Source organism: Salvia miltiorrhiza, chromosome 5, assembly GCF_028751815.1.
Source record: "Salvia miltiorrhiza cultivar Shanhuang (shh) chromosome 5, IMPLAD_Smil_shh, whole genome shotgun sequence".
Classification (NCBI taxonomy): Eukaryota; Viridiplantae; Streptophyta; class Magnoliopsida; order Lamiales; family Lamiaceae; genus Salvia; species Salvia miltiorrhiza.
In genome coordinates, this window is record NC_080391.1 from 29,044,329 (window position 1) to 29,071,695 (window position 27,367).

The 27,367-nt window shown below is 36.9% G+C and overlaps 4 protein-coding genes and 1 pseudogene across 9 annotated transcripts; 1 reads left to right on the top strand and 4 right to left on the bottom strand.

Annotated features, from left to right (window-relative positions):
* On the bottom strand, window positions 1-3,922 carry LOC131026338 (probable ribose-5-phosphate isomerase 4, chloroplastic). 4 transcript variants are annotated; one of them, XM_057956193.1, is made up of 9 exons: window positions 3,659-3,922; window positions 3,353-3,480; window positions 2,505-2,574; window positions 2,119-2,223; window positions 1,756-1,851; window positions 1,621-1,677; window positions 415-532; window positions 274-340; window positions 1-190 (listed from the first exon to the last, which is right to left on the bottom strand). In XM_057956193.1, the coding sequence occupies exons 1-9, from the start codon at window positions 3,815-3,817 to the stop codon at window positions 112-114; spliced, it is 879 nt and encodes a 292-aa protein (XP_057812176.1). In that variant the 5' UTR covers window positions 3,818-3,922; the 3' UTR covers window positions 1-111. The 4 variants fall into 4 exon arrangements, with proteins under 4 accessions (XP_057812176.1, XP_057812175.1, XP_057812178.1 ...); XM_057956192.1 differs by having other exon boundaries at window positions 293-340; window positions 3,659-3,894; XM_057956195.1 differs by having other exon boundaries at window positions 293-340; window positions 3,353-3,552; window positions 3,659-3,792.
* Window positions 3,923-15,204: 11,282 nt separating this feature from the next.
* LOC131026339 (subtilisin-like protease SBT2.3) lies at window positions 15,205-19,945 on the top strand. Its single transcript, XM_057956196.1, has 10 exons — window positions 15,205-16,000; window positions 16,614-16,767; window positions 16,959-17,356; window positions 17,479-17,574; window positions 17,652-17,724; window positions 17,908-18,190; window positions 18,292-18,620; window positions 18,701-18,971; window positions 19,051-19,332; window positions 19,411-19,945. Exons 1-10 carry the CDS (start codon window positions 15,768-15,770, stop codon window positions 19,830-19,832), a joined length of 2,541 nt encoding a protein of 846 aa, XP_057812179.1. The 5' UTR covers window positions 15,205-15,767; the 3' UTR covers window positions 19,833-19,945.
* A 124-nt stretch (window positions 19,946-20,069) lies between these two features.
* Window positions 20,070-23,728, bottom strand: LOC131026340 (gamma-soluble NSF attachment protein). Of its 3 annotated transcripts, none has more exons than XR_009102247.1 (10): window positions 23,500-23,645; window positions 23,316-23,383; window positions 23,070-23,154; window positions 22,793-22,951; window positions 22,026-22,163; window positions 21,616-21,694; window positions 21,231-21,310; window positions 20,878-21,007; window positions 20,512-20,691; window positions 20,070-20,298 (listed from the first exon to the last, which is right to left on the bottom strand). XR_009102247.1 is itself a non-coding variant. In XM_057956197.1 (9 exons), exons 1-9 carry the CDS (start codon window positions 23,541-23,543, stop codon window positions 20,590-20,592), a joined length of 885 nt encoding a protein of 294 aa, XP_057812180.1. In that variant the 5' UTR covers window positions 23,544-23,728; the 3' UTR covers window positions 20,333-20,589. The 3 variants fall into 3 exon arrangements, 1 of the variants encoding a protein (XP_057812180.1); XR_009102248.1 differs by having other exon boundaries at window positions 20,265-20,301; XM_057956197.1 differs by lacking the exon at window positions 20,070-20,298 and having other exon boundaries at window positions 20,333-20,691; window positions 23,500-23,728.
* Window positions 23,729-24,152: 424 nt separating this feature from the next.
* Window positions 24,153-25,412, bottom strand: LOC131025762 (uncharacterized; annotated as a pseudogene).
* An 815-nt stretch (window positions 25,413-26,227) lies between these two features.
* On the bottom strand, window positions 26,228-26,833 carry LOC131025763 (uncharacterized). Its single transcript, XM_057955549.1, has one exon. The coding sequence runs from the start codon at window positions 26,831-26,833 to the stop codon at window positions 26,228-26,230; it is 606 nt and encodes a 201-aa protein (XP_057811532.1).
* Between the last annotated feature and the right edge of the window lie 534 nt (window positions 26,834-27,367).

Sequence of the window (27,367 nt, forward strand, 5' to 3'; positions counted from 1 at the left end):
TTTGTACACAAAATTATAGTAACTCTTATTAAAATATAAAAACGTATAGCCTTAATTTATACAACTAGAAGATAATTCATGTGAGCAACATATGTATTTTCGTCGTTGTAATTAAACTCTAGTTTCTTCAATCTTACGAATGTTATCAACAATCCGCAGCCCATCTTCCCCAGCGATGACTGCCGTGCACCTGCCATTTCAGCGGCAATGTTATAATTGATGGAAAAAATACATATCACATAAAAGAAAAAGGGAGGGGTACTGGGAACTGACGGGACTCTGGAGATGATACCGTGCTCGACGACACCAGCCACTTGGTCAAGACTATCGCCCACTTCAGCTGCACCAAATTCATGCAATTTCAAGAATTGATGACGCAGATGAAAAGCTCAATATTATTGTGCAGAAAGGTACCAAGATTTTGAATTGGAGATGTAAAAATTACATCTACAACGTTATGCCCTTCTTTAGTCACAAGGGGAAAGTCGCCTCCCAGTGGACCTGCATGCCCTATAGATGATCTTCTCCAAACCTTGATTTGTGGAAGTAAAATAAAATAAAAGGTCACCAGATTAGGGGTGGTAAAACGGTTCCGGTTATTCGGTTATAACCGTAACCGAACCGAAAAACCGGTTAATCGGTTAACCGATAACCGAAATTTTCCGGTTCGGTTCGGTTATCGGTTATCACTTTCGATGTTAACCGGTTAATCGGTTTAACCGATAACCGATCGGTTAAAACCAAATTAACCGGTTTATATAATTAAATATTATATAATATATATATATATATATATATATATATATATATATATATATATTGAGATTTGGCTGGAAAAGTGTGTTTTGGGCTGAAAACTTATGGCCCAAATGTATTTCAACTTAGTCCAGCGAGTCCTTTTGAAACAACATGTATTCACTTCCCAAATTAAATTAAATCTAAGATAATAGCGTGCTCTGCCGACCTACTTTCATAAAATTTCAAAATCTTCACTGTCAGTTCCAATTGCTTCTTCTCTCTCTTCGCTTTGTGCTTCCAGTTCCAGTTGCCGGTGAAATTGTCGCTAGTGTGAACAACCACAGCTCCTCTTCTCTCTTCCAATTTCCGCTGGCGTGAAATTGCTGCTGGCGTGAACAGCCCACCGCTTCCAATTTCAGAAAACCCCTCTCCCTAAATCAAATCCCTAATTTTCTCCTTCTTCTATCCTCACCGTGAACAGCCACCGCTCCCTCTTCTCTCTGTCCCCTCCCCTTCTCACTCGGCTGGACAGCAGCAGTCCATCAGCCACCGTCGCCGCCGTGATTCGTACCCCCAAATCATTCGACCGAGACAACAATCACTGCTCAGACATGTAATTGACCGGTTAATTCGATTAAACCGGGCCGGTTAATCGGTTAACCGAACCAAAAACCGGTTCGGTTTTCGGTTAACATTTTTGCTGCTATTCGGTTCCGGTTAACCGGCAAACCGGTTCGGTTATAACCGGACCGATTACCACCCCTACACCAGATATTCGTAGAATCTTGGTTACAAGATTATGGTGCATGGAAATATTCCTAATTCTAATAGTATTGACGTCGTTATAGAATAATAGTAATGGAACAGTGCATTGGCCATTACCTCAGCATCACCAAGAAATAGGTCATCAATTTCTTCAGCAGTCTCCAACCAGTTGACCTAATATGCAATATCAATTGTAAGGTTCCGGAGAAACTTTTATCCAAGTGAAGTCCAATAACTTGCACTTGACCTTACAGATTCAATTAGAACTGGAATGGATCCCTCGACAGCACCTTGATATTGCTTTGCTGTAACGATGAGGACCAGTTTCCCAGCTGTTTTCAGTATGGTCTGTAAAGCAGATTTAACCAATGTATATCTGAACAAGAAATCGCAATGAGAAAAGGAAGGCAAGCTTAAATATGATATGACCAAGACGGCACATCATTGGCATGAGCTTGCAAGTTGCAACTGACACAATGAGAGTTGAATAAGAGATCAATTACAACACACATTCAAACAGTGGCCAAAGTAACAATAGTTTGTATTAGTTCTTTCTCTTGCTCCTACGAAAGACAATACAGAAGTACTAACAAGTCTTTCCGAGTGACGACTGACCTTCTCCTGAATTATCGACTCACCACCCTGCATCTTCTGACGCCCAATTACTGCAGCAAGAGACTCTTCTTCCATAACATCAGCATCATCAAATGCCAAATCAATCTACAGGTAAGAAGATATGATTCATGTATTGTACCATTCAAGCAGATATACCAAGTAAACTCACTTTGTATGTATCTGTTTCAAGAAATATGTACTTGCTTGCTCCTCAACTTCATTATGAACATTTTACATATTAAATGTAGGACAATGAAAAGGACCCTTCTTTCATAACCCATCACACATATTTTATTCACTTAAACAGGAATTTGGATAAAGTAAGGTATCCCTGAATTTTAAGAATATTTGAGGAGAAAATAGAAAAGAAAAGAAAACTTGCTCACTTTGGAGCTGTCTCTGTATTGGCCCAAAGGGACACCAGCTTTTGCTGCTTCACTTGCACTATCAACAGACCTACATCACAGTCTGCTGGTTATTCCTAAATCCTAATGATAAAATAAGTACTAACTAAATTAATAACTAGCATCTTGACCTTAGGCCACAACAAAGAAATGCTTGAAGCTGAAAAGTTTACATGATCCGAACGATAGAGCTTGTCAGAGCAGCGAATCAGTATTTGCCACAACAAACAAACAAGAACAGAGAAAAGGATAACCAATCCACACTAGAGTGCAAACTGTTTCTCTGAAGCGTATTCAACTTGCGCATAAATTTTCAGTGCTGAATGATATCCAGCAGACTACGCCTTTCTTCTTAGTTCTTTTTCTATCCATTTTCTTTTATTTTTATTTATTTTTATTTTTGCCTTCTTCTTAGGCCTAATAGTACTAGTTTCTCAATATTTTCATCATAATGATTATCGCAATTGCTCAAGAATAATTCCCTCCTATAACTATAGGCCTCCATATTCCATAACTTCATTAAGCCTCAACATGTGCAGACACAAGAGTTCTTTTGCCCTATACACACATCAGTTTCCGAGATCAGGCTGCTTCTCATATGGCGTAGCAACAAATTGCTCTTTAAGTAGTGTTCAGTAATTTTTCAGCATAGATCACACGCATGAAATGCCTCTCTCTCTCTCTCTCTCACACACACACACACATACACACACCCAGCAAACTCCAATTACTAAGTTAAGTTCACATAAACCAGGCCAAAGTTAGCCAACGACAATCAAAACTGCAACAACTTCATGATTAGTGTACCTAAATCAAGTAATTCTACTTACGTAGCGACGCCAGTAATATGTTTAACGGCTCCGGACCGAATTTGCCGCCCCAAATACTGGATAGCGTAGCCAGAAGCACGACCAGAACCCAGCCCTATCACCATTCCATTCTCCACAAATGAATCAACCTTTACAACACACACAAAAACCATATTCATCTATCTCATTATAGTACACTAGTCAATTCCACTTCATCGCTCCTGAATAGTGAATATAAACGATGAATTCAATTCCACCACTCTTCAAAATTTGGAAGAATAAAAACAGTATTCCTAGAATGATAGAAAATCGGTAGAGAGAAATTACAGTGTATTTGGCAACTTGGAGGAGAAGTGCGGAGTCGTCAGAGTAGCTCGAGCGAACCACCATTGATAGCGCATTACTGCTTCTACTTGGTTTACTGGAATTAGGGTTGCCACTGAAATTAGAGAAGGGAAGAATTGATGAAGATGATGATAACGCCATTATCGCCTTAAATTTTCTCTGCTTTCAACTGTGTTTCAGGACAGACTTAAGTCCATATTTTAATTTTTACGATTGCAATGGCCGCGAGGCCCGCGACATAAGCCCACCTCTCTTCTCTAAAGTTTTGGGCCTCTGTGGCTCACATTCAAAACGGGCCGTTATCTATATCTATATACTCTATCCGTCCCTGAAATAACTTCCTTTTTGGGGATGACACGGATTTTAAGAAAAAATTATAAAGTGTATTGATAGTGGATAAAAAATGTTATAATTATTATTGAAAGTTGTGAAAATGTGTTATAATTAGTATTGAGAATGGTGAAAGTGAAAAACAAGAATAAATAAAGTATTATTAGTGGTGGGTAGTTGTTCAAAAATGGAAAAAAAGAAAGAGAAAGTTATTTGGGGGACGTCCCAAAAAAAAAAAAAAAAGTTATTTGGGGGACGGAGGGTTATATATATAACCCCATGTTTGGCCATTTCCTGCCAATAACATCGATCTTTTGCAATATTTACTGGTCAATACCCTTTAGAATACTTCATTATCCTTGAAACAAATGCAGATACATACTTTGACTCCAAGAAACTAATTAGTATAAATATCAGTACATCTCATTTGTATAAATTGATTAGAATTTGGAAATAAATTAAGCGAGACTAAGAAAGAGAGGAGCGCAAGAAGGAGAGAATATCAAGTCTAAGCACACTCACCAGCCTAATCTTGATTTCAAGGGTTCAACACCCATCGATTCACATGTAAAAAAAATAAAAATAAATAAGTATCGATATATGAATATAATCAATACTTGGACAGATCTATTGTTTTTGAAAGTATACTGTTGGGTTTTATGTTTTGGTTACATTAAAAATATATACAAGAAGAAGAAGGAGAAGAAGAATCATAGAGAATAAGAAGCAGCATTGATGAAGAAATAGAAAAGCAAAAAAATTATAAAATAAAAAAAAAACCGACTAGCGGTCAAGCGAAATGGCCAGGAGTTCTGGATTTTGTTGTTTCCGTCCATGACTTGATTTTGGCTGCGGATGCGAACGCATGGGATTTGATTAGGAACATTGCTGGTTGAATGATGAAGAAATAAGAAAAGAAGGGAGAAGCGGCGCTATTAGAAATGAAATTAGGGTTACTCTTGCTCAATTTAATTATTTTTGTAAAATATATTAATCTTTTATAATTAGGTTAATGGCTGAAAAATACACGAAGTTTCACTAAATTTGCATTTTGCACATGACCTTAAAAAATAACCTCTGAATACATGACCTTTTAATTTAATTGTAAATTGCACACGGTGAGAAATCCGATCAAAATTAACGTTGACCAACAATGACATGGACTATTATTAAAATTATGTGGCAGCACACGTGGCTTTTTTGACACTGTTTCATTCTCTCACACACACACAACACACATTTAGAATACACAGACACAAAGCACTATCCCCCGGCTCCCATTTCTTCTCCGGCAGCGGCGACTACCGTCGACCCCCTCACCAGCACTGACACTTTTCATCGTCCTTTGTCTTCCCTCTGTCTCGTCTTCTCTCTCGCGACCCACACACGCGCAGACTCTCTTTGTCAAAATCGAGCCCTAGCCGCCGTCTCCCCATTTTCCCAAACACGCACAGATTCTCAGCTTCTTCAGTGAGGACGCGAGCCATCTCTTCCAACGCCTTCCTCCGATGGTGCACCGCCGTGAACCTGAGGTACGGTGGGCCCTCGGGGTGGGCGCTGAGGTCGCGAATCAGTGCACGCCACTGCGCCGGCTTGACTGTATTCAAATCAATTACATGAACCATCTTCTCCCCTTCCATGGCCTCCACGACCGCTTGATTGCTGATTACAGAAGCCACTTTTTAGAAACGGCAGGAGCTCGAAGAAAATCCTCCTCGCCGCGATCTCCTCTGCAACGGCCGGAACCTTAGTCGAATTGAAGGCCTTGTACACGTGGGGACAGGATCGGATGATCCGATCGGCTAGGGCTTCGCAGAAGTAGGAAGCGATGCGTTGCATCGTGTCCCCGTAGGGCTGGATTCAGGGTTGGATTGGCGATGGATGGTGATCCCTCTTCTTGAAACGGGTGATGATCCCATTTGACGAGGTCACAGATGATGATCCCATTTGCAGAGGCTGGATTCAGGGTTGGATTACAGTGACTGGATTCAGGCGGTGGTGGTGGTGGATTGCATATTTGGGGATTTTTTTATAATCGCTCAAAACGACGTCGTTTTGAGTGTTAAAACGTAAGTAAAAAACGACATCGTATTCCCATCATCGCCGGTCGTCCACATAGGAAAATTTCGGGAGCCACGTCAACAGGGATTAATGTGTTGGTCAACGCGTGTGCAATTTGCAATTAAATTAAAAGGTCGTGTATTTTGAGGCTATTTTTGAAGGTCATGTGCAATTTGTAAATTCGGTGAAAGTTCGTGTATTTTATGGCTATTAACCCTTTAAAATTTGGGATGTTTGTTTGCGTAAAGCCATGGGGTTCTTTTTATTTGAAGTAACAACTTTAGGCCTTAGGATTTAAATTTTAGCTTACTTTACCAAGGGTTCAAAAATTATGATATTAGTATTAGTTGTCGATTTTTCAAAAAAAAATATGAGTTATTAAAAATTACGTAATATTCATATATTTTTATGGGAAAATTGCACCTAAATACACAAACTTTGCCAAAAATCCATATTTGACGCGAAGTTAGGATTTTACATTTTAATACACCAACTTTCGTTGTTGTCCAAATTTGACACGACTTAATTCTTAAAAATTCAAAAAACAACCCATTTTTGTAAATAATTATACAAAGACCCACTTATGTTATAATTTGGGACATTTAAACCAAAACAAGATATTTCCTTATGATGTTTTCTTTTAAACCATTTTAGGCGCGGATCAAAGATTAAAAGAAAACATCATAAGGAAATATCTTGTTTTGGTTTAAATATCCCAAATTATAACATAAGTGGGTCTTTGTATAATTATTTACAAAAAGGGGTTATTTTTTGAATTTTTAAGACTTAAGTCGTGTCAAATTTGGACAACAACGAAAGTTGGTGTATTAAAATGTAAAATCATAACTTCGCGTCAAATATGGATTTTTGGCAAAGTTGGTGTATTTTCACGCAATTATCCCTATTTTTATTTATTTTAGTTCTTATTTATTATAGTTAATTTTATTTATTATAGCTATGATCCAAATATGATAAATGTAATAATGATACTCCCTCCGTCCCGCGAGTTTTGACACGTTTGGGTTCGGCACGGGAATTAAGGAGTTGTAGATTAGTGTTTTAAGTGTGTAATTAATAAAGTATAAAATTGATAGAGTAGGAGAGATAAGGTAATAAAAGTGATAAAGTAGGAGAGAGAATATAATAAAGGTGATAAAGTATGAGAGATAAGGTAATAATTATTGCCAAAAAAGGAAACGTGTCAAGATTCGTGGGACGGCCCAAAAAGGAAAACGTGTCAAGACTCGTGGGACGGAGGGAGTATAAATTATATACATTAAATAAAATTGAAAAGTTTTTTGTAGGTTAATATGAAATTGAGAAAAATATATAGGTAACTGGAAAAGTATAAAAATTGTATAATAAGGAATATGGAGTATTTTTAAAATCATATATTATAATTGCAAATAAAATATACAAATTAATTTTATTAATGAAGGTGTAGGCACCTAATTAATAATAATAATTTTTTTTAGAAAAATAGTACTAATGTAAATCAAAATTAATTTATTTATCCAATATGTGAACCATTTTTGTATAAGATAGAAAAATTTAAATTTATTATGTAATGATTCATATTCACTTGCTTACAATAATACAATAAATAAATAATTACATCGGTATAAACTATACAAATAAATAATAAAACGGTTTGATTCAAAAAAAGTATACTAAAAAATCCAAATTAAATAAGAATGATGCAAGAACGATATTATAAGATTTTAAAATTTTACGACTTAACTTTTTATTAATTTAAAAATAAATGATCAATTCATGAGTTAAACAAATAATTTAATGAGAAAATAATTTATGGATCCAAATATTTAATTAGCTAGAGACTATAGATGAGTGTAGAGAATATATGTGGTGTGTCGCAACAAGAAAATAACGTTTAGTTTTTTTTAAAAAATGATGAGTTTTGTGTTACAGTTTACAACGGTTAAAGCTGGTCTCTTATTAGGCATCCTTAACCGGGTGGATTGTGGCTCGGAGCGTCAACCAGACCCGACCCACCGTCGTCACACTCAACTCCGCCCAATCCAGTTTTATAAAGTAAATGGCACTTAGACTAACAACAAAAGAACTAAAATATTCATTATGTTGTGGCCACGAAAAGATTCACCTCCCAACAATTATTAAAATAAGATTTCATTAAAAAGGAAAAAAGAAAACAGCAGAACCTAAACCCTTGAAAGCAGAGAAAAGCAGACTAAGGGCCGAACCTCGTTAAAACCTCATCATGAGAAAAAATGAGTACTCGTCTAGAAAGAAAAAGTGTAGGAAGCTGAGATGGGAGAATCTCAGAAGCTCCGCCCGAACCATTGCTCCTAGATAAACCCGGCTTCCCAACAATTCACCTCCCAACAATGGAATGTCCTCCAAAAGCATTATATGATTTGATTTTTTGGTTAAAATTCCAACATCGTTCATTTCCATTAGTTGTGTCTTATGCGATGACGATTAATAAAAGTCAAGGTCAATCTCTTTCTCATGTTGGATTGTACTTGAAGAAATTCTATTTTAGTCATGGCCTCATGGGCAACTGTATGTGGCTGTATCAAAGTTACCAATTGTCGAGGTCTAAAATTTTTATTATGAAGAGAAAATGATGAAGATTGTACATATATATATTCAAAATGTTGTGTATATGGAGGTTTTCCAAAATTTATTATTAATATATTGATTATTTGTAGAACGGAAATTTTGAATTAAGCCCAATGTACATTGAAATTTTAAATATATTTAATAAATACAATTATTAAAATGATAAACATAATTTAAGATACATAAATAATGAAAATGAGTAAACAAGAAAAAATCAAAATAGATAAAATGAAATTAAGGTTCGCCAATTTTCACTGATTGTGTCATACACGATGGGCATCAAGAAAATCAGGTTCAATCGCATGTAGATTTTTTCCTAAAAGATATCTGATTTTATTCATGGTCACATTTACGTTGATGTATTGAGGATTATTAGTCGTTGAGGTTTGAAAATTTTATGAAGTGGTACCAATTGTTGAAGTTTGAAAATTTTTATTTGTGGCGACCATAATGAGGATAATACGTCTATTTAGAATTGTGTACTATAAAGTTATTCTCAAAATTTATGATGTGAGATATTTTGATATGATGTTTCATACATTATATTTAGTTTATTAAGGTATTTCTTGATGTAACAAAAATCAACACCGTAAATAAAAAATGATAAAAAGACTCAAATTTACGTGGTTCGATCATAATATCTACATCCAGGTGGGTTTTGGGAGTTTTTCACTATACTTTGTGTGTTTACATTTTACACGGTGAGAAATGAATAGAAAGTCCCCTAAACTAATAATAAAATGTCCTATTTATAATCATAAGAGTAAACCTAGGGTACTTGGGCCCATTTGACTCTAAGGCCCATTAATTTAAATAATTGGGCCTAAGCCCTTATTACATGAGTCTTGAGCTTCGAGTTGAGTTGCTGAGCTGCCAAGATAATTCCCGATTGATAAGGTCAGCCCTGTAAAGTCAGCACTGCACAAAATATCTGAAATAATAATAATATTAATTGTATCAATAATAATAATATAAAAGAAAGATTTCAGCCATGTTAATTGCACAACTTTGATGTAGATTTTACTTCTCATCATTTCTCTTAATATTTATAATTAAATTTCGTACGTAGATAAAATTTTATAAATCTTGATACAATGCATCGCACGAATACAACACTAGTAATTATAAAATACCCACAAATTTGCACAAACCTCCTACACTTCAACAGAAGCCAAGCATGACATTTGGTTTGGTGGATATGAAAGATACGTATAATAAAATTGAAAGATGATTAAATAATTCATTCAATTTTCAATGATAAATAATTACTTAATTAGATTATTAAAATGTGGGCCGAATCATCTCTAACAGACCGAATCTGCGAACTAAACATTTGATTACATTAAATTATTTTATGAACCAAATGTGGACTGAATCATTCCTCACAGACTGAATTTGCAAACTAAACATTTGATTAAATTTAGTTATTTTATGAACCATATCTTCTCACTCAAAGCAAAATCTCCTATATGTATCAATGTAGGCTAAAAAAACACTATGAAATTCTTATTCAATTGTTGGGAAATGAAAGATATATCCTACCCTTATGTTTTGATTATACCAAAACTGTTAGAAGACTTTCTCTTGCTAGAGGTTATCTTTTTGGACTTAAATGTTTTAGTTTCTTCAAGTAGGTAGATCAAGACTGAAGATGACAACTCAACTGAAGAATTCTCGAGTAATTACAAGCAGTTCAACTGAAGACAAGTGCAGTCACACTAAAGACTCTTGGCGGACTGAAGCAAGAAATGATGTCTTTCAGCCACGTAGACAGGGTCCAAGACACGCCACATTTAATGCTCGAAGTCAATGCATTGATTGCAAATGACAGAGTTCTCCTTGTGTATAAAAGTCTGCAACATCTCCTTGGGAGAACAAGAAAACCTTCTCTCCACTCATCAAAAAGAGATTGAAGACAAAAGAACCTAAGCTAACTTGGACTACATCTCACAACGGTAGGATTTGAAGATGGGATCTCCACCAACAAATATATTCTTTAGAACTACCAATAAATAACTCAGAAGGATACCCCAAGAAGTGGGGGATGAATAGGAGAGAGAAAAATTCGATTCAATCATCAATGCAAAAGCTTCATTGAAGGATCAGTTCGAGCTTAACCTCCACAAGCATTGAATCGAAGAAGAGAGTAAATAGAGACTACATGATCAGCGTAGCTGATTACAAGAACTCTCTAAGAATCTCTAGGAAATCAATAGATATATCATTAGCTTAGTTGATGATTACTTGAGAGTATGTTCTCAGTAATCCTAGTTGGTTATTTACATAACCTTTTGTTCATTGAGAGAAGAGTGATTGTAATAGAGTTCGAGACTAAGACCGAACTCATTAGTACCAAGAAACTAAACAGATCGGTTCCTTGGCACCCGGTAAGCCAAGAGTGGTTGTTTAGTACCAGGCAAACTAAACGGTTCGATTACCTTGGCATCTGGTAAGCCAAGAGGGAGTTCAGACCAAGGATTCTGTCTCCAAAGACCTTAGCGATACGCTGGTTGGACACGAGTGTCAGGGCGTGCTAAGTGTCAGAGAAAAATCCAATTCAGAGTGGATTGGTGGGTTTGCTGTGCACCTTGAAGCATTAGCCCAGAGTGTTTGTCAGACTAATCATCTGGCCGTGGAGTAGGAAAGTTGTTTTCGAACCACGTAAAAATTCTTGTGTTCTTTATCTGCTTTCAGTTTTTCTTCATCTGTGTTGAAAAATGTTTTCAACTGAACTGGATTAACTGAAAAGTGTAACTAAGGATTTTATCAATGATAAACCTTTTCTAAAGGCTTTTCGCACTAAGTTTAAATTCCGCTGCTGAGTTATTGATCCAATTGATGACACAACTGATAGTCAGTAAGATCAATAACTCTACTATGTTTTACAAACTATAAACTGAAGCCATACGTGGATATCTGTTAAGCCTAGTGCTCAACTGATGTCAAATTACTGAAGTCTCTTCAGTATCAATCTATAACCTATTTCCAACTGAAATTTGGTTAAGTTTGTTTTGATTTGCGAAAAATAGCCTACATGTGTATTCCCCCTCCCCCCATACACCTGTCCAGTCAACCCTCCAGAACCCCAACATCAATACAAATGAAAAAATCCATAAAAGAAACAAAGTGTAACTTAAATGGGCTTAAGCCACTTGCCCTTTTCATAAATTGGTCCCATTTATAAGCGATTTATATAACAACTTTCTAATTTATGGATATGTACAAACATATTATATTGTTCATCACCGTTGCTACAATGCCGTGTAAGTTATTGGTGGATAAGTAAACGTTTTGTTCTTCGCATGTTAAACTACACTAATTATATGTAATATATGTATGAAATAATATGTAACCAATATAAAAGAAAAGGGTGCGAGAAAACAAAAGGGCAAAGCAAGAGTGATGGCAGCCCACACCACACCGTTAAATAGTGTTAGCAATGTGCTTTGTTAAAGATAAAATGATTACAAAAGAAGCAAAATAAAGTGAAATTGATGATTGTAAGAATCGGGTTCTCTTCTTTCATCAACGTCTCTCCTAAAATTTGGCCTTTTTACTTTAGATATTTTTCATCATAATTAATAATCAAAATTGCCCTCTTATTGTGGGGAGGCATGGAACGATGGAATCATTATAATCCACTTACTTTCTGAACAATGATAATATCCCTTACTCCACATGCATGATTTTTTTTTTATCCTAATATATATAATTATGTGTCCGATACATAATTAATTCATAGATAATTGGTGACTTAATACAAGTACGTATGGATGTTCGAGTCTTGAAATTAAAAAGTTGAGAATAATTGATTGCTAAAACTCGGCAATAATAGATATTCCATTTTTTGAGATCAAGAACTTGTTCTTTAATTTTTTTTTTAATTATACACGTGTTGTTGAATACCTCCAACTCCAAATGTAGAATTATTGCTATACGTGCATATACTTTACTTCATTGGGTATGCTATATCCTAGTCATCCATTTTAACTTGACCCGTTTATGGCCTTATTTTAGATTTTTCTTTTACTTTATGATACACTTCTACTAGTAAGGATTTTATTTGAAGTGTTCTATTTTTTTGCAAGTTTCATTGTTGCTTATTATACATTTTACTTTATTAATTACATCAGTATATATAACAGAATTTGATAATCGGGTAATTGTCTTATACAAAAATTATACTCGTATTTTACGAGTCCATTAAAACGCGTCTAATATTTTATTCTACAAATTTTGGATTGTGGAGTAGAATTTTATTGAATTAATTGAATATATGTCAATTATTCTTAAAAATAGAGAGAAAATGAACATGCAAGTGCTAAAAGTTGTATGATAAAATGATTCCATTTGTAGTGCTCCCCATTTGAGTGCCAGAAAATGAGGGTAGGATAATCTGCTTTAATATAATGGCCCCAATATGCTACTTCTATACCCATCATTTTATAATGCTCACCACATCTAAACTTTACAACAAACCCACTTTCTCAACTCGTATATTTTAACTTCTCAAAACTACATACCAACCTTTTCTCTTAAAAATAAATAAATAACAACACTAATCAAATTTAGAAACAATCCACCCAAATGGCCATAATGAAGAATGAAAATCAAATTTTGTCCACCATTTGAAAAAACACAAATTTTGGCCATTTTTATTGATTTTGACGCTTTTGCCCTTAATGAGGCGGACTGGGTAGGATCAGACACGCGGGTCGCGTGCCGGGTCGGGTTAGGCACTTATGGCACTATTAGTGCCATAAGTGCCAAGATGGCACTTATGGCACTAATAGTGCCATAAGTGCCATAAGTGCACACTTCCCCCTAGGGTTTAGATATTCCATTTAGGGTTTAGATTATTCATTTGGGGTTTAGATGTTCCATTTAGGGTTTAGATTATCCATTTAGGGTTTAGATGTTCCATTTAGGGTTTAAATGATGTTGTTGTTTCTGTATTTGTGCTGATGACCATTTTACTTAGTTTTATTTTGAATTTCGTTGGCACTTATGGCACTAATAGTGCTATAAGTGCCAAAATGACTATTTTACTTGGTTTTATTTTGGATTTTCGATGGCACTTATGGCACTATTAGTGCCATAAGTGCCATCTTGGCACTTATGGCACTAATAGTGCCATAAGTGCCTAACCCGACCCGGCACGCGACCCGCGTGTCTGACCCTACCCAGTCCGCCCAATTAAGGGCAAAAGCGTCCCAAAGCTATAAAAGTGGCCAAAATTTGTGTTTTTTCAATGTGTGGCCATAAATTGTGTTTTATGCTTCATTTTGGCTACTTCAAAATTTTACTCATCAAATTATATATAATTATCTTTAAGGAAAATACGTTAGGTTATTAAGATAATTTGACATTGTAACAATTTAACACAGTAATTATTAGTATTATATTATCAAAGCATTAACAAATTAAATTTCTGTCAAATTATGCCGGAGTAGTTCTTCATCAACATGTCCACGTTAGCAATCACGTATCATCTCTTGTTGCCAACTGCTGAAAATCATTTTTGATTTAAAATTGATATAAATCCGATTCATTAAACTATGAAAAATTTATTACTCCCTCCGTCCGCCAAGATTATGACAATTTGCTTGGGCACAGGATTTAATAAAATTGGTGATGATTTTGATGTAGAGAAAGGGTCCCACCACTTTATGAGATGAGTGATTGATATTGAATTTTGGGTGATTTTTTTTGTAAATAAAGAGTGTTAGTAAGGATAAAATATTAAAAAGGATGGTGGGATCATTGCCATAAAAGAAAAGTGACATAATCTTGGCGGACGCCCAATATAATAATTGTGACATAATCTTGGGGACGGAGGGAGTAATAGTTTATAGACACTTTTATTTTTTTTGAGAGTGAGAAAGAGGCTGCAGAGACTAGTTGGAATATCTGGTACAGAAATTCAGTCGGTAAGAGAAGTGTATGTTATATGTATGGCTAAGTAAAGAGGAGTTGCAATCGGTCACGGGCCTACGCAAGTAAAGAGAGAGAGAGAGAGTCACAAGAAGCACTTTATAGTTTTTAGTCAAAGTGTGAAACTCCACACCAACATTTAACAAACAAAAAAGAATTCGAACGTTGGAGTTGCGAATGGCCTACCACAATAAAAAGGCCAAACTCATCATTTACTTCCTCCACAAATTCTTCATATGCAACCAATAATTTACAAGAACAACATTCAACTGCGCTACACCAAATATTGAATCCATCCAATTAATACATTCTTGATTGAAAATAAGAGAGTATGGTATTACTCCGTATATATATATAGTTGAAGTGTCAAATGTGTGCGTCTTAACGATAAACCAGTAAAAACTAATTTCTCACCATTGGTAAAATCATTGGGCGGCAAGAATGAAGAAACAGAGGCAGAACAAAAACCTAACAACAACAACAGTTGGAAAGGAAACGAATAACACCAAAAGAAAAAGTTCCAAGTTTTTTCAACATACCCGTTGATAATTTTGTTTACTTATAAACAAAACGTTCATCTGCACGCCGCCCAAAAAAAGTTGCAGATTCACTCCTGTCTCTTATTTTTTGGCTTCAATACATGTGTCCCTCAAATTATATATTCACCAAACCCATCAACGAATTGCATAAATCATACGAGAAAAGAAGCAAAATAAAAGAAGCGATAGAATGAAATAAATGCCAATACTCATTAATGAACAGACAGGGGTCATAGACACATAGTGCCTAACATTTGTGTGTGTCTATTATAATTATAATAACTATTCTAATAAATGTGGATAGTTAAGTGATTGAGGTCTCGGAGTTTCTCTCTTTACAGGTGGTGAGTGGTGGGAAAAGGGTTTCTTTTCTTCTACTGGAAAAGAAGAAGCTTGTGCTGGAAAACCATTAAAGGCTGGGAGTTGTGTACATCTTGGAGGAAGGGTTGTACCTCTGCATTTCAAGAAAGTGTGAAAGATTGAATCTTGCGCCAGGGAGACACTTCTCTGGGATATGGGATTGGGAGGTTGTACTTCTTGAAGAAAGCGTCGTGCCCTTCTCATTCAAGGGAGAATTCTGTGTTTTTAGTTGCTGGTGATTGTTGAAAAGGGAAGCTTTTGCAATGCAAATGGAGGGCAGGCGGGGAGTTGGGTTTTTCGGTTTAGTACTTTGTTTGGCTGTGTTTGTGGGCTGCAGTTCTGCTCAGAGTGATTCAGATAATGTTACTGCTGTGTATATTGTGACTCTCAAACAAGCCCCTACTTCTCATTACTACGATGACGAGCTTAGAGTTAAGCAAGGCCGCCATAATAAACGCAATGGGTCTGAAGGAATGAGTAGATTAGATAAACCAAGGTACTATTTTTCAGGGAAAGTTTTGTTTATACTGTGAATAATTTGTTTTCAAGATTATGGCAAGATTAGATTTTCCCCCCTCAAAAGTTCAGCATTTGATGTTCTGTTTCTTGTTTTTTGTTCGTCCGGTGTTTATCGACACATTTTCTAGTTTTCTTGAATCAAATGTTGCTTCCAATCAAGTGGCAAGTTTGAATTGGTTGTCCGATTTTGCCGTAGTGGGTGTTTTGCCCCCTTTTACTGGTTTTGTATAACGTGGGAAACTGATTTTTAGAGATTTTATTGCACTTGAGATGCATTTGATTCTGTCATTGTAGGAAAACATTCAGTAATGTTATTATTCATGTCTATAAAATTATTGTCTTTGACTGAATTACATCACTGTAGACTGTCGTGAGTTAGCCGCTTGTAAGAAAATGTTATGTAATTGATAGGATGAGAATTTGGTAGTGTTGAATAATAAAAGTTATGTTTGATTGTGAAATTTTGATTTACTCTACGTTGATGATTGGCAATTGGGGTTGCAACTTATTGATTTCCTCTTTATTGGCTATGTTCTTATCATCACTGATGAATCGTGGTGGTTAATGTGTTTGCACCATGGTGAAATCAGAAATACATCAAGGATGGATAGGGGTCATAAGCCGTACATAGACCGTGTGCATGATTCTCTCTTAAAACGAGCATTAAAGGGCGAAAAGTATCTGAAGCTCTACAGCTACCGTTTTCTAATAAATGGATTTGCTGTGCTTGTCACTCAACAGCAGGTTAGTTTTGACGATCCTGAATTTGTCACTGTCTCGTTGCCTAACACAGCGAGCAGTGTGTCACGCTTCGTGTGTTATCTAGAGCATCATGAGCATATTCTTAGCCTCTTTATCTTGTTTCCGTTCGTTTGTATTTTGAAAGGGTTTCCTGTCGTCTGTGTTGATTACATGTTTCAATTATGTTTTTGAAGGCTTACAAGCTGTCAACAAGGAGGGAGGTGTCAAATGTGGTATTGGATTTCTCAGTTAGGACTGCTACTACTCATACACCCCAGTTTCTTGGTCTTCCTCAAGGAGCATGGGCACAAGAAGGCGGATTTGATACAGCGGGAGAAGGGGTTGTTATTGGATTCATCGACACTGGAATTGATCCCATGCACCCTAGCTTCTCTGATGATACACCCGAAAAGCCATACCCCATTCCACAGCATTTCTCAGGTATTTGTGAGGTCACACGAGACTTTCCATCCGGATCCTGCAACAGAAAGCTCGTTGGGGCTCGCCATTTTGCAGCCTCTGCGATTACCAGAGGGATTTTTAATGCCACACAGGACTATGCTTCACCATTTGATGGCGATGGCCATGGGACGTACGTGTTCTCCCTCTGGATATGAGCTTGAATGTGAAATTCACTATTATTATATATTTGTATCTGTTTTATTCCTCTGCATTGGCTCATATTGATTAGAGTTTGTACGGAAATCATTGCAGGCACACAGCTGCTATTGCAGCAGGAAATCATGGAATTGCAGTTGTAGTTGCTGGACATACCTTTGGAAATGCCAGTGGAATGGCTCCTCGTTCGCAGTAAGAATCTTGGTTTGACTTTCTATTTGTTGTTCGTATGCTGAGTTATGCATTGACCCGGTTCCAATATATTATAGCATTGCTGTTTATAAGGCGTTATACAAGAGTTTCGGAGGATTTGCTGCAGATGTGGTTGCTGCCATAGATCAGGTACTATTCACAAACTTGCTTGATTTTTTAAAGTAACAATGTCAAGTATATGTAGTAGCTATTCTTCATCAAAATCCGAGTGTTTCTTCTTCTTATGAGTGAATCTTGGTTATATCACATCGAATTTCCATTGTTTTTTTAGAATTAATCGAATTTCCATTGTTATGTGTTTGCTTTTTATAGGCTGCACAGGATGGAGTGGACATAATAAGCTTGTCGATAACTCCAAACAGGCGACCTCCTGGCATTGCCACTTTCTTTAATCCCATAGACATGGCTCTACTGTCGGCAGTCAAGGCAGGGATTTTTGTTGTACAGGCAGCAGGAAACACGGGGCCGTCTCCCAAGAGCATCTCATCCTTTAGTCCATGGATCTTCACTGTTGGCGCTGCAGCCCACGACAGGATCTATAGTAACTCTATAATCCTAGGCAACAACATCACAATCTCCGGAGTTGGACTTGCTCGTAAGCCTCAAATATTTGATTGACTACTATGGTATTGGTTAATCACGTGTGAAAGATAAACGAACGAGCGGTTTACTCCTTTTTTTATCTGTTTTGTCCAGCTGGAACCGACAAAGACTCAATGTACACATTGGTTTCCGCTGTCCACGCCTTAAACACAACAGCAGCCGCTAATGACATGTATGTTAGCGAATGCCAAGATGCCGGCAACTTTAATCAGAGTGTTGTCAAAGGGAATCTTCTTATCTGCAGCTACTCTATTCGGTTCGTTCTCGGGCTCTCCACCATCAAACAAGCTTTAGAAACCGCGGATAACCTTAGTGCAGCTGGCGTCGTGTTCTACATGGATCCTTATGTTATCGGCTTCCAGCTCAACCCGATTCCAATGAGGATCCCTGGTATTATAATCCCATCACCCGATGATTCAAAAGTAAGTATGCTTACTTACAACTTCCTAGTTTGCATGAACATGGTCTTTCTATAACACTAATACACTATATATTCTTGCAGATCTTACTACATTATTACAATTCTTCTTTGGAGAGAGATGAAAGCTCAAAGAAAATTGTTAAATTTGGGGGACTAGCAAGTGTTTCTGGTGGAATCAAAGCAAATTTCAGCCACTCTGCGCCCAAGGTTATGTATTATTCTGCTAGAGGACCAGATCCAGAAGACAATTTTCTTGATGTTGCTGACATACTAAAACCAAACGTCGTTGCACCCGGAAACTTCATATGGTCTGCTTGGAGCTCACGTGGCATGGACTCGATTGAATTTCTAGGTATATCTCCATATAAACGACCTACTTTCACATCAGGGAAGATAGAAGCAGAACTCATTTTTCTGATTTGTGCATGCAGGTGAGAGCTTTGCAATGATGTCTGGAACAAGCATGGCAGCTCCTCACATTGCTGGACTTGCAGCCTTGATCAAGCAGAGGTTTCCCTCTTTCTCTCCGTCTGCAATTGGATCCGCGCTCTCGACAACGGCTTCCCTCAATGACAAAAACGGTGGGCCGATCATGGCGCAACGCGCTTACACCAATCCCGACGTGAACCAGTCTCCGGCCACTCCCTTCGATATGGGGAGTGGATTTGTTAATGCTACCGGAGCGTTGGATCCCGGTCTCATTCTTGATTCAAGTACGCCTCTCTTTCGTTCGACTCTGTTAAATTACTAAACTATCCTTGTAAACTAAAATAAGCGACGATATTATGCAGGCTATGACGATTACTTGTCATTCCTGTGTGGCATCAACGGTTCGTCTCCGGTGGTCCTCAACTACACGGGAGCGAGCTGTGGGGGTTCGACCCTGAATGCCACGGACCTCAACCTGCCCTCGATCACTGTATCGAAGCTGAACCAGTCCGTGAGCGTGCAACGAGTCGTGACCAACGTTGGGAGCAACGAGACGTACAGTGTGGGGTGGAGTGCGCCTTACGGAGCTTCGGTGAAGGTGACGCCGACACACTTCTCTATCGGTAGTGGAGAGAAGCAGGTGTTGATTGTGTTCATTAACGCCACCATGAACAGTTCAGTTGCAAGCTATGGGAGGATTGGGTTGTTTGGGAATCAAGGCCATTCTGTCAATATTCCTCTCTCTGTCATTCTCAAGATTTCATACAATAACACTGCTGGTTGATTTCACTATGGATACTAATGATATTCCATGTAATTTTCAACTACATTTTGATTTTTTGATTGGTTACTATGTAAATTCTTTGAGATGCAGAAATAGTAGTTGCCTGCTGACAAGTCTGTATTTTATTTTAGCCCCATTATTAGAGTTTCCAAAATCTCTAACTATGTTGTTTCAGTCCTTTGTATCAATTAAAATCTATGTCAACAAAAATCGAACAATTAAAGAAGATGCATCTGATGACAATGTAAAGTGACAAATATGATATCGTATTTTTTGTAGAATTTCGAAATACAATGTCAATACTTGTCAGGAGACAAATTTTAATTTCAAATACATTTGGAGGGTGTGCAACACTGAAGTAACACGTTTTCTTGGGTTGTTTGGGTCAACGCCGACCCGATCCTGGACCGAAATGTTCGATACGGCTTGGAGCAACCCGAACCTTTTTACCTTTATTTAATTTTTCCTGCTTTAACGAAAGATTATCAACAGAGAAAGAAAAAAAAATCATTCAAAATCATATTAGGCAATACAAATAGGCAGTTCAATAATACAGGGAAACCACAAGAGCAAACGCCAGAAGCGACGACCTTTGATGTGCTTTAGATGGTAAATGGATATATATATTCACATAATCACATGGTAAGCTCTCCACAGAAATTTGCAAAAATCACAATACCATGAAATGGGGGATGTAAACTGTGGGTAATTCTGTTAGAGATTTGTTGGAGCAAATTCATTTCAGTAGAGCATGATATTAAGTGAGATCGTCTTCATCCAACGGATCTTCCGTTTCTACAGCACCCCTCTTGAAACTCGAGACATCTCCGGTAGGCAGTTTCCTTGCAAGCTTGATGATCTGCAACAGATGAATTATTAACATAATATAGTGGAACGAGGTGTTATAAGAAGGAAAATGCGAAAAGAGAAATCATGCAACTTTTACCCTTCCCTTTATTCAATTTAAAGTTGATTAGTTGAAGCCAATTCGTGACAGTATGATGAAGCAACACCACAAGGTTGAGAATGGATCAAAAAGACTTACCACATGGTCAAGGTTGGAAATGATACTTGACTGAGCTGCACGTTTGATTTCCTCAACATCCCCATCAGTATATGCAGACATAAGTCGAGATGCAGCACGATTCTGATCGCTATTCATGAATGCATCCACTCTGCCAAAGAAGCCATAAAGAATAAATTGCTGATTATCATTGAACATTACCAAGAGAGATTACTGAAAATTACAATCATGCAAAATAAGATAAATTCAGTAAAGTGCACAAAGCATAAAATAATATGGTCTAAATCTCTAATACATTATTCAGAGCAGCATATGTTTCATACAAGCACAAAGAAAAACCAACAAAAGATGGGGGCAAAGGAAAGCCAACTTACTGGCAACAATCATTGTAGCATTTCTCTGCTTGCTCGAAGTCATGTGCATATAGATACACAATAATTGCACTAAGATAAGCCTACATCACAACAGGTTATATTAGTATACAACATGACTTCAGACAATAACTTGTGTTTGTTACAAAGCATGTAATTATCAATTTAGCACAACAGGGACAATTAATTTTCAAACTCATTGTGAAACCAAACATTGAGGCAATAGGCGCCACTGACTGGTAATGTCAAATAGGTTTCATGCCGTTAGAGTAAGTTCTTGTCCCCTCTGAGTGACGATGGAGGGCTTATTCACTGTTAAAAGGAATGAACTCTATGTTTCCATCTTTATAGAGGGAGGAAAACAGTAAATAGTGGAACATTTCTGCACCTTGCACTGGCTATGTGTAGCATTGCATTTGTCAGCTGCTAGGGCCAATCTTAGAAGAAAAGTTGCAGCATCTGTGTACCTGTTGGCAGGAAAATCAGAATATCATTTCATGATCTATGAAAGGGTAACATAAGGAAAAGAGTTTCATTTTCCATGGACTAACATACACAACACAACAGATTAAGAAGAAACAGATAACCGTTTTCACTAAATGAATAACCTGCATAGTAGAAACATTTATGATGACTACTTCATGTAAGCTGGCTGTTAGACACTAATTCCCAAAGAGGCAACTAAAGATTAGATAGAGCATCAGTTTATACTTTGCGCACTCAAACAACTAATAAATTCAACGTCATCTATGATTTGCTCCATTAGTTGATCTATTCAATAAAGGGAAGCAAGCTTACTTCTCAAGTTTTATATAAACACTTGTAGCAGCACGATAGAGATCAAAGGCCATTTGCTCCTTCCCATCCTCTTCAAGAACAGTACAAGCATCAGTGTAAAGCTGGATAGCTCCATCAGGCAACGCATCTTCTAAAGCACTTTAAGAGAGAAACAACATGTTTATGAAACCATCAGGATATCATTGGGTACAATGAAAAAAGGTGAGAGTATTCCGATTAAAGAAGGAAAGCTAAATTTCCAATTATTCCAAGCAGTTAAAGAGTGTTAGAAATCGATATTGGGCCCATTCCTCCCTTAAAAGGCCTTGTAAGGGAGAGGGTTGCCTCACCATATAAAGTGGCTCATGCCACTATCTCCAATCCAATGTGGGACACTTCAATACACCCCCCCGCACGCGCAGCGTGGACTATCCCAAACGCCATCTGTTGACAACGATATTGGGGGGGGCCATCATTGGATTGGATTGGCTCTGATACCATGTTAGAAATGGATATTGGGCCCATCAGGCAACCCTCTCCCTTACAAGGCCTTTTAAGGGAGGAATGGGCCCAATATCCATTTCTAACAAAGAGCAAATAAATATGTACATTGGGTACACAATATCACCAAACCTCAATCCTTTTGATATGCCATTTAACGCTTTCTAAATTCACAGTCACAGAGTCACGTAATCATAGTTTATAAGCATATTACCAAAAAAACATCTGTGCAATGAGGACTACTAATAGTGTATAAAATGAATCTTAAAAACAAAACAAATTCATACCGAGCACCCTTTGCAAGCGCATCCGATGCAGGTTGTGCCCTTCCACACTCAATGTATAACTCAGACGCGCGTCTATAGAAGTCCGACACTTCATTCCAGTTGCCTACTTCCTTTGCAAGAGCTGCAGCAGACTCCATATGTTTTGCAGCATCCCACGGCCTGATTCATTCATCAAGACCGCCCCAATCACTAGTGTCTAGAGAAACTGATCAAATCTACTTCATAGAATCAAATAGTGCATCAGCGGAAAAATAGATCGAAATTAAAAAAAACATACGAAGCTTGCATTTCTTGCCCCTTGGAAGCCTTTTCAAATGCTTCCTTAGCTTTATCGTACTTTCTAGCAAGCCTGTACGCATTTCCTGCCATAGCAGAACTAAATACCATTAATCTTTCTACTTTGATCAAAAACCGTGGAAAAATTTACTTCAGATATCACTTAGCTGATTTTTCTCAATCTTCAGCTCCCACTAACAAAATTTAATATAAAGGAAAATACAAAAAAAATTGAGCGTGACAGTACCAGCCTGTTCATACAGAGCTGTTGCATTCCTCCAATCAGCATTCCATCTCGTCAAACTGAGTTTTGTCCTGCAAATAGATAAAATTTTCCCCCAAAAAGACGGCGATTTTTGAGATTAATCATAACTAGATGAACAGATTTAAGAAACTAACAATGGGAGAAAGAAGAAGGAAGGTGAATTCACATTTTATCTGCTTTGGCCATCAATTTGTCGGGGTCGGTAGCCATCGCCGATCGAAATTCGGAGTCCTGGAATCACCTATGGTGGGTCAAGTTATTCGGGTTTTCTGTACTTATATTTCTGTGAAGACCCGGGAATCTCCTTTACATTTTCGGATCTGGGTCCGGTACTGTTCCATTCTCTCCAATTTTCTCAAGTTCCAACTGAAAACGCAAATTGTGTGACCCCTGCCAATACCAAATAATGTGTAAGACTATCCCCATCAGTGACTTTCCCTCAACTCAACCTTCAATTAAAATATTCATTTCTCTCTCTTCCACATACACAATCCAACCTTTATCTTAAATCTACTCCCATTAGTGACACTCACATGACCTTTATCTTTTTTATTTTATTTTATTTTTATTCTTTATATTAGTCACAATAATTTTTAAATATATTTTAAAAATTAAAATAATAGTGAAAAAAATATAAAAAATAATAAAAAAAATTTACTTGATCATACAATAAAAATTACACGAGTAAAACAAAATTAAAAATACATAAAATAAATTACAAATACATATAGGAAATTAAAATTACAAGTACAATAAACGCAAATTACATATTCAATTAGTCGAGCCGAATTTTGCCCATATATGCTCAATTAAGTCATTCTACAGAGCTTTGTGAGCTTCGCGATTGCGAAGTCGATTCCTGTTGATCATGTAATTAGACAAACTTGCAATTCTGTCAGTTAAGTAGTGAATAGATACATCTTCATCTGCAGGTAAATCCATCAAAAATTCTGTGGGATCATAATAGTTTTGGTATGTGTCTCGTTCATCTTCCACTATCATATTGTGCATGATGATACAAGCCATCATAATTTTTCCCATCAAAATCCTATCCCAAATGAGACAAGGACGTCGAATAAATGCAAATCGAGCTTGTAGAACTCCGAAGGCTCTCTCGACATCTTTTCTTACAGCCTCTTGGTGTTGAGCGAATAACTTGTGCTTTCAGAGCACTGGACTTGAAATTGTCTTAACAAATGCAGCCCAAGAGGGATATATGCCATCAATGAGATAATAAGCTCTATCATTTTGACGACCATTGACCACATAACTTATATTAGGTGCTCTACCTTCTAAAATATCACTAAAAATGGGAGATCGATGAAGTACATTGATATCATTGCACGAACCTGGAGTTCCAAAGAACGTATGCCATATCCATAAATCATATGATGCAACGGCTTCCAAAATGATTGTTGGTTTTCCACTTCTTCCTGCATATTGACCAGCCCAGGCAGTAGGACAGTTCTTCCATTCCCAATGCATGCAATCAATACTTCCAATCATGCCGGGGAAACCACGTTGTTCTCCAACATAGAGTAGCCTTTGCAAATCTTGTTGATTGGGCCTTCTAAGGTATGTGTCACCAAAGCAAGAAATGATACCTTCTACGAAATGAATGTCAGCATCCCTCGTGACTGTTGAACTCATTCGTAAGTATTCATCAACGGCATCGGTTGCGGTTCCATAAGCCAACACCCTCATAGCTCCAGTGCATTTTTGTAGTGGTGAAAGGCCTTGCCTACCAGTGCAATCGGGTCTCTGTTGAAAATATTCGTCGTTAGCAGTAATAGCATCTACTATACGAAGGAACAATGATTTTTGCATGCGAAATCTACGCCGGAAGAGCTCCGGAGTATACGTTGGATTAGGGACAAAATAATCACTCATCAAACGTTGCTCACCAACTTCACGTTCCCTATCACAATACCTTTTTTTAGTGGTGGAAGAAGAAGTTCCTAAAATAAGATTGGGATTGTTTATGAGCATATCGTCAATAATGCGATCAATTTGACGATTTTGTTGATAACGTCGTTCTTCCCATTCATCTGAAGATGAAGATGAAGATGAAGAAGACATTTTGGCTTTAGAATGAGTTAGGTACTGGATATGAGGTATGTTATATAGAAAAATAAATGCAGTGATAAAATTTAATTTAAGTTGTTTGACATCTGCATGTGAACCATTCATTTGTCATTATTGAGACACTCACATGTGAAATGACAGGACAATTATTACGTGTGCATGTGAATGATAGACATTAAAGAAGACATGTAAATGGCAGATATTAAAGTGTGCATGTGAAATGTCATAAAATGTGTGATAGAAAATTATGATCACGTGAAGAGTGTCAGAGACACTTGCATGTTCAACACTTGGATTGAAAATTCAAACAAATTACATAGAGCAATGCAGAATTGAAATAACATAAATTAAAATCACACCATTGAAACATAAATTAAAATTACATAATTGCAAAACTACTTAGGAAATAAAATAGCAATGAGGTGGCTTTTCATCTCTTCCTCTTCTGCAGACAAATGGTCCTTTGCCAACAATGCGACCAACATTTTCTTTTCCATCTTCAGAGAATTCATTTTAAGCTTTTCACGTTCCAATTCAATTTTAGCAGTCATTAACTCATTTTCATGATCTCTACTAAGTCTCAATGCACGGATTTCTTCATACATTTCATTTGATTCAGATGCCATTGCCTTACCTTTTCATTTCCTTTTAGCTTTATCTCTACCTGTAGGACGAGACATAGTAGATCCGCCAATAGTTGGAGTTTCTGGATTGGACGGGATAAAGTAATCACCATCTTCAGAAGTCTTAGACCTTTTTGTGCTGCCACCACTTTCTTGATCATCACCAACTTCATTGATTGCTAAGTTTCACTTCGGATGTTTACTCATAACATCATTGAAAACAACCAAGTCTTGGAATTTACTGCCACCTGCTTCATAAATTGAGTGAGCTTTCATCTCTATATCTTTCTGGCTCATTCCACTTCTTTTTCTAGCATTTGCTTCTTTGCAAGCAGCAATCCACTTGTTTGCATTTTCATTAAGTCGTTTAAAACGACCTTTCATTGATTCGATATTCCTTGGGCCGATCTCATCTGGATTTTCTTTTTGAGCTTCATGATACATATTCTGCACACGTTCCCACATCGTCGCCCCTATTTGATTTTTTCCTTTTTGCTTATCTTCGCTAATGCAGATCCAAGAAGACATAAGCGCTACATCTTCTTTCACGCACCAAGCTACATTTTTTGCAGCTTTCTGATTTTTCTTTGGGTGTTCGACATCTTGAAATAAATTTCGAGAGATATTTTGTGAAATGGGATGTTCGTGAGGGGTAGAAATTTGGTTGAGGTGTGGAGAAAATTGAGAATTCTCGTAGTACTGAGAATTTTGAACATCTTCTGGATTTGAAAATTTTTGAGGGTGAAAAAAAGATCCAAAATTTGAATAATAATTGGGGTCGTTTGGATCCATGGCTTCAAAATGAAGAAAAAATGAAGATAGAAAATAAGGCTATTGAAAGATTGATGAGAAAATAAGGATATTGAAGTGGTGTTGATGAAAAAAATTGGAAGTCTATATATAGAATTTTTTCCTAATTTTTAATTTTTTTATATTACAATAAACTATTAAAAAATAGTATTTAAAATTATATATTTAATTAAGTGGCACCCAATGAAAGGGTGCCACATATGCATGACTTTCTCACGCCTCAAAGGCGGTGAACCGCCCAAAGTCACGTTAATTGCTCCAATTTCCATTTAATTTTGTAAATTCAGTTGTTTGTCTTTTGCGGTGACACTCACCGATGTGAGTGGTCTAAGAGGGCTATATGGATGTCAATCGGGCCAACTCATCAGATTTTAGGCTAGTTCTATTAGATTATCGAATTATTCGGGTGCAGACTAATCGAATTGAACATTTTTCGGGATAAAAGTTTTTAATCCTAACTTTAAACGTTTAGGTTTCGGGCTGGTCATCGAGCTAGTCGAACTCGAAAATTTATTT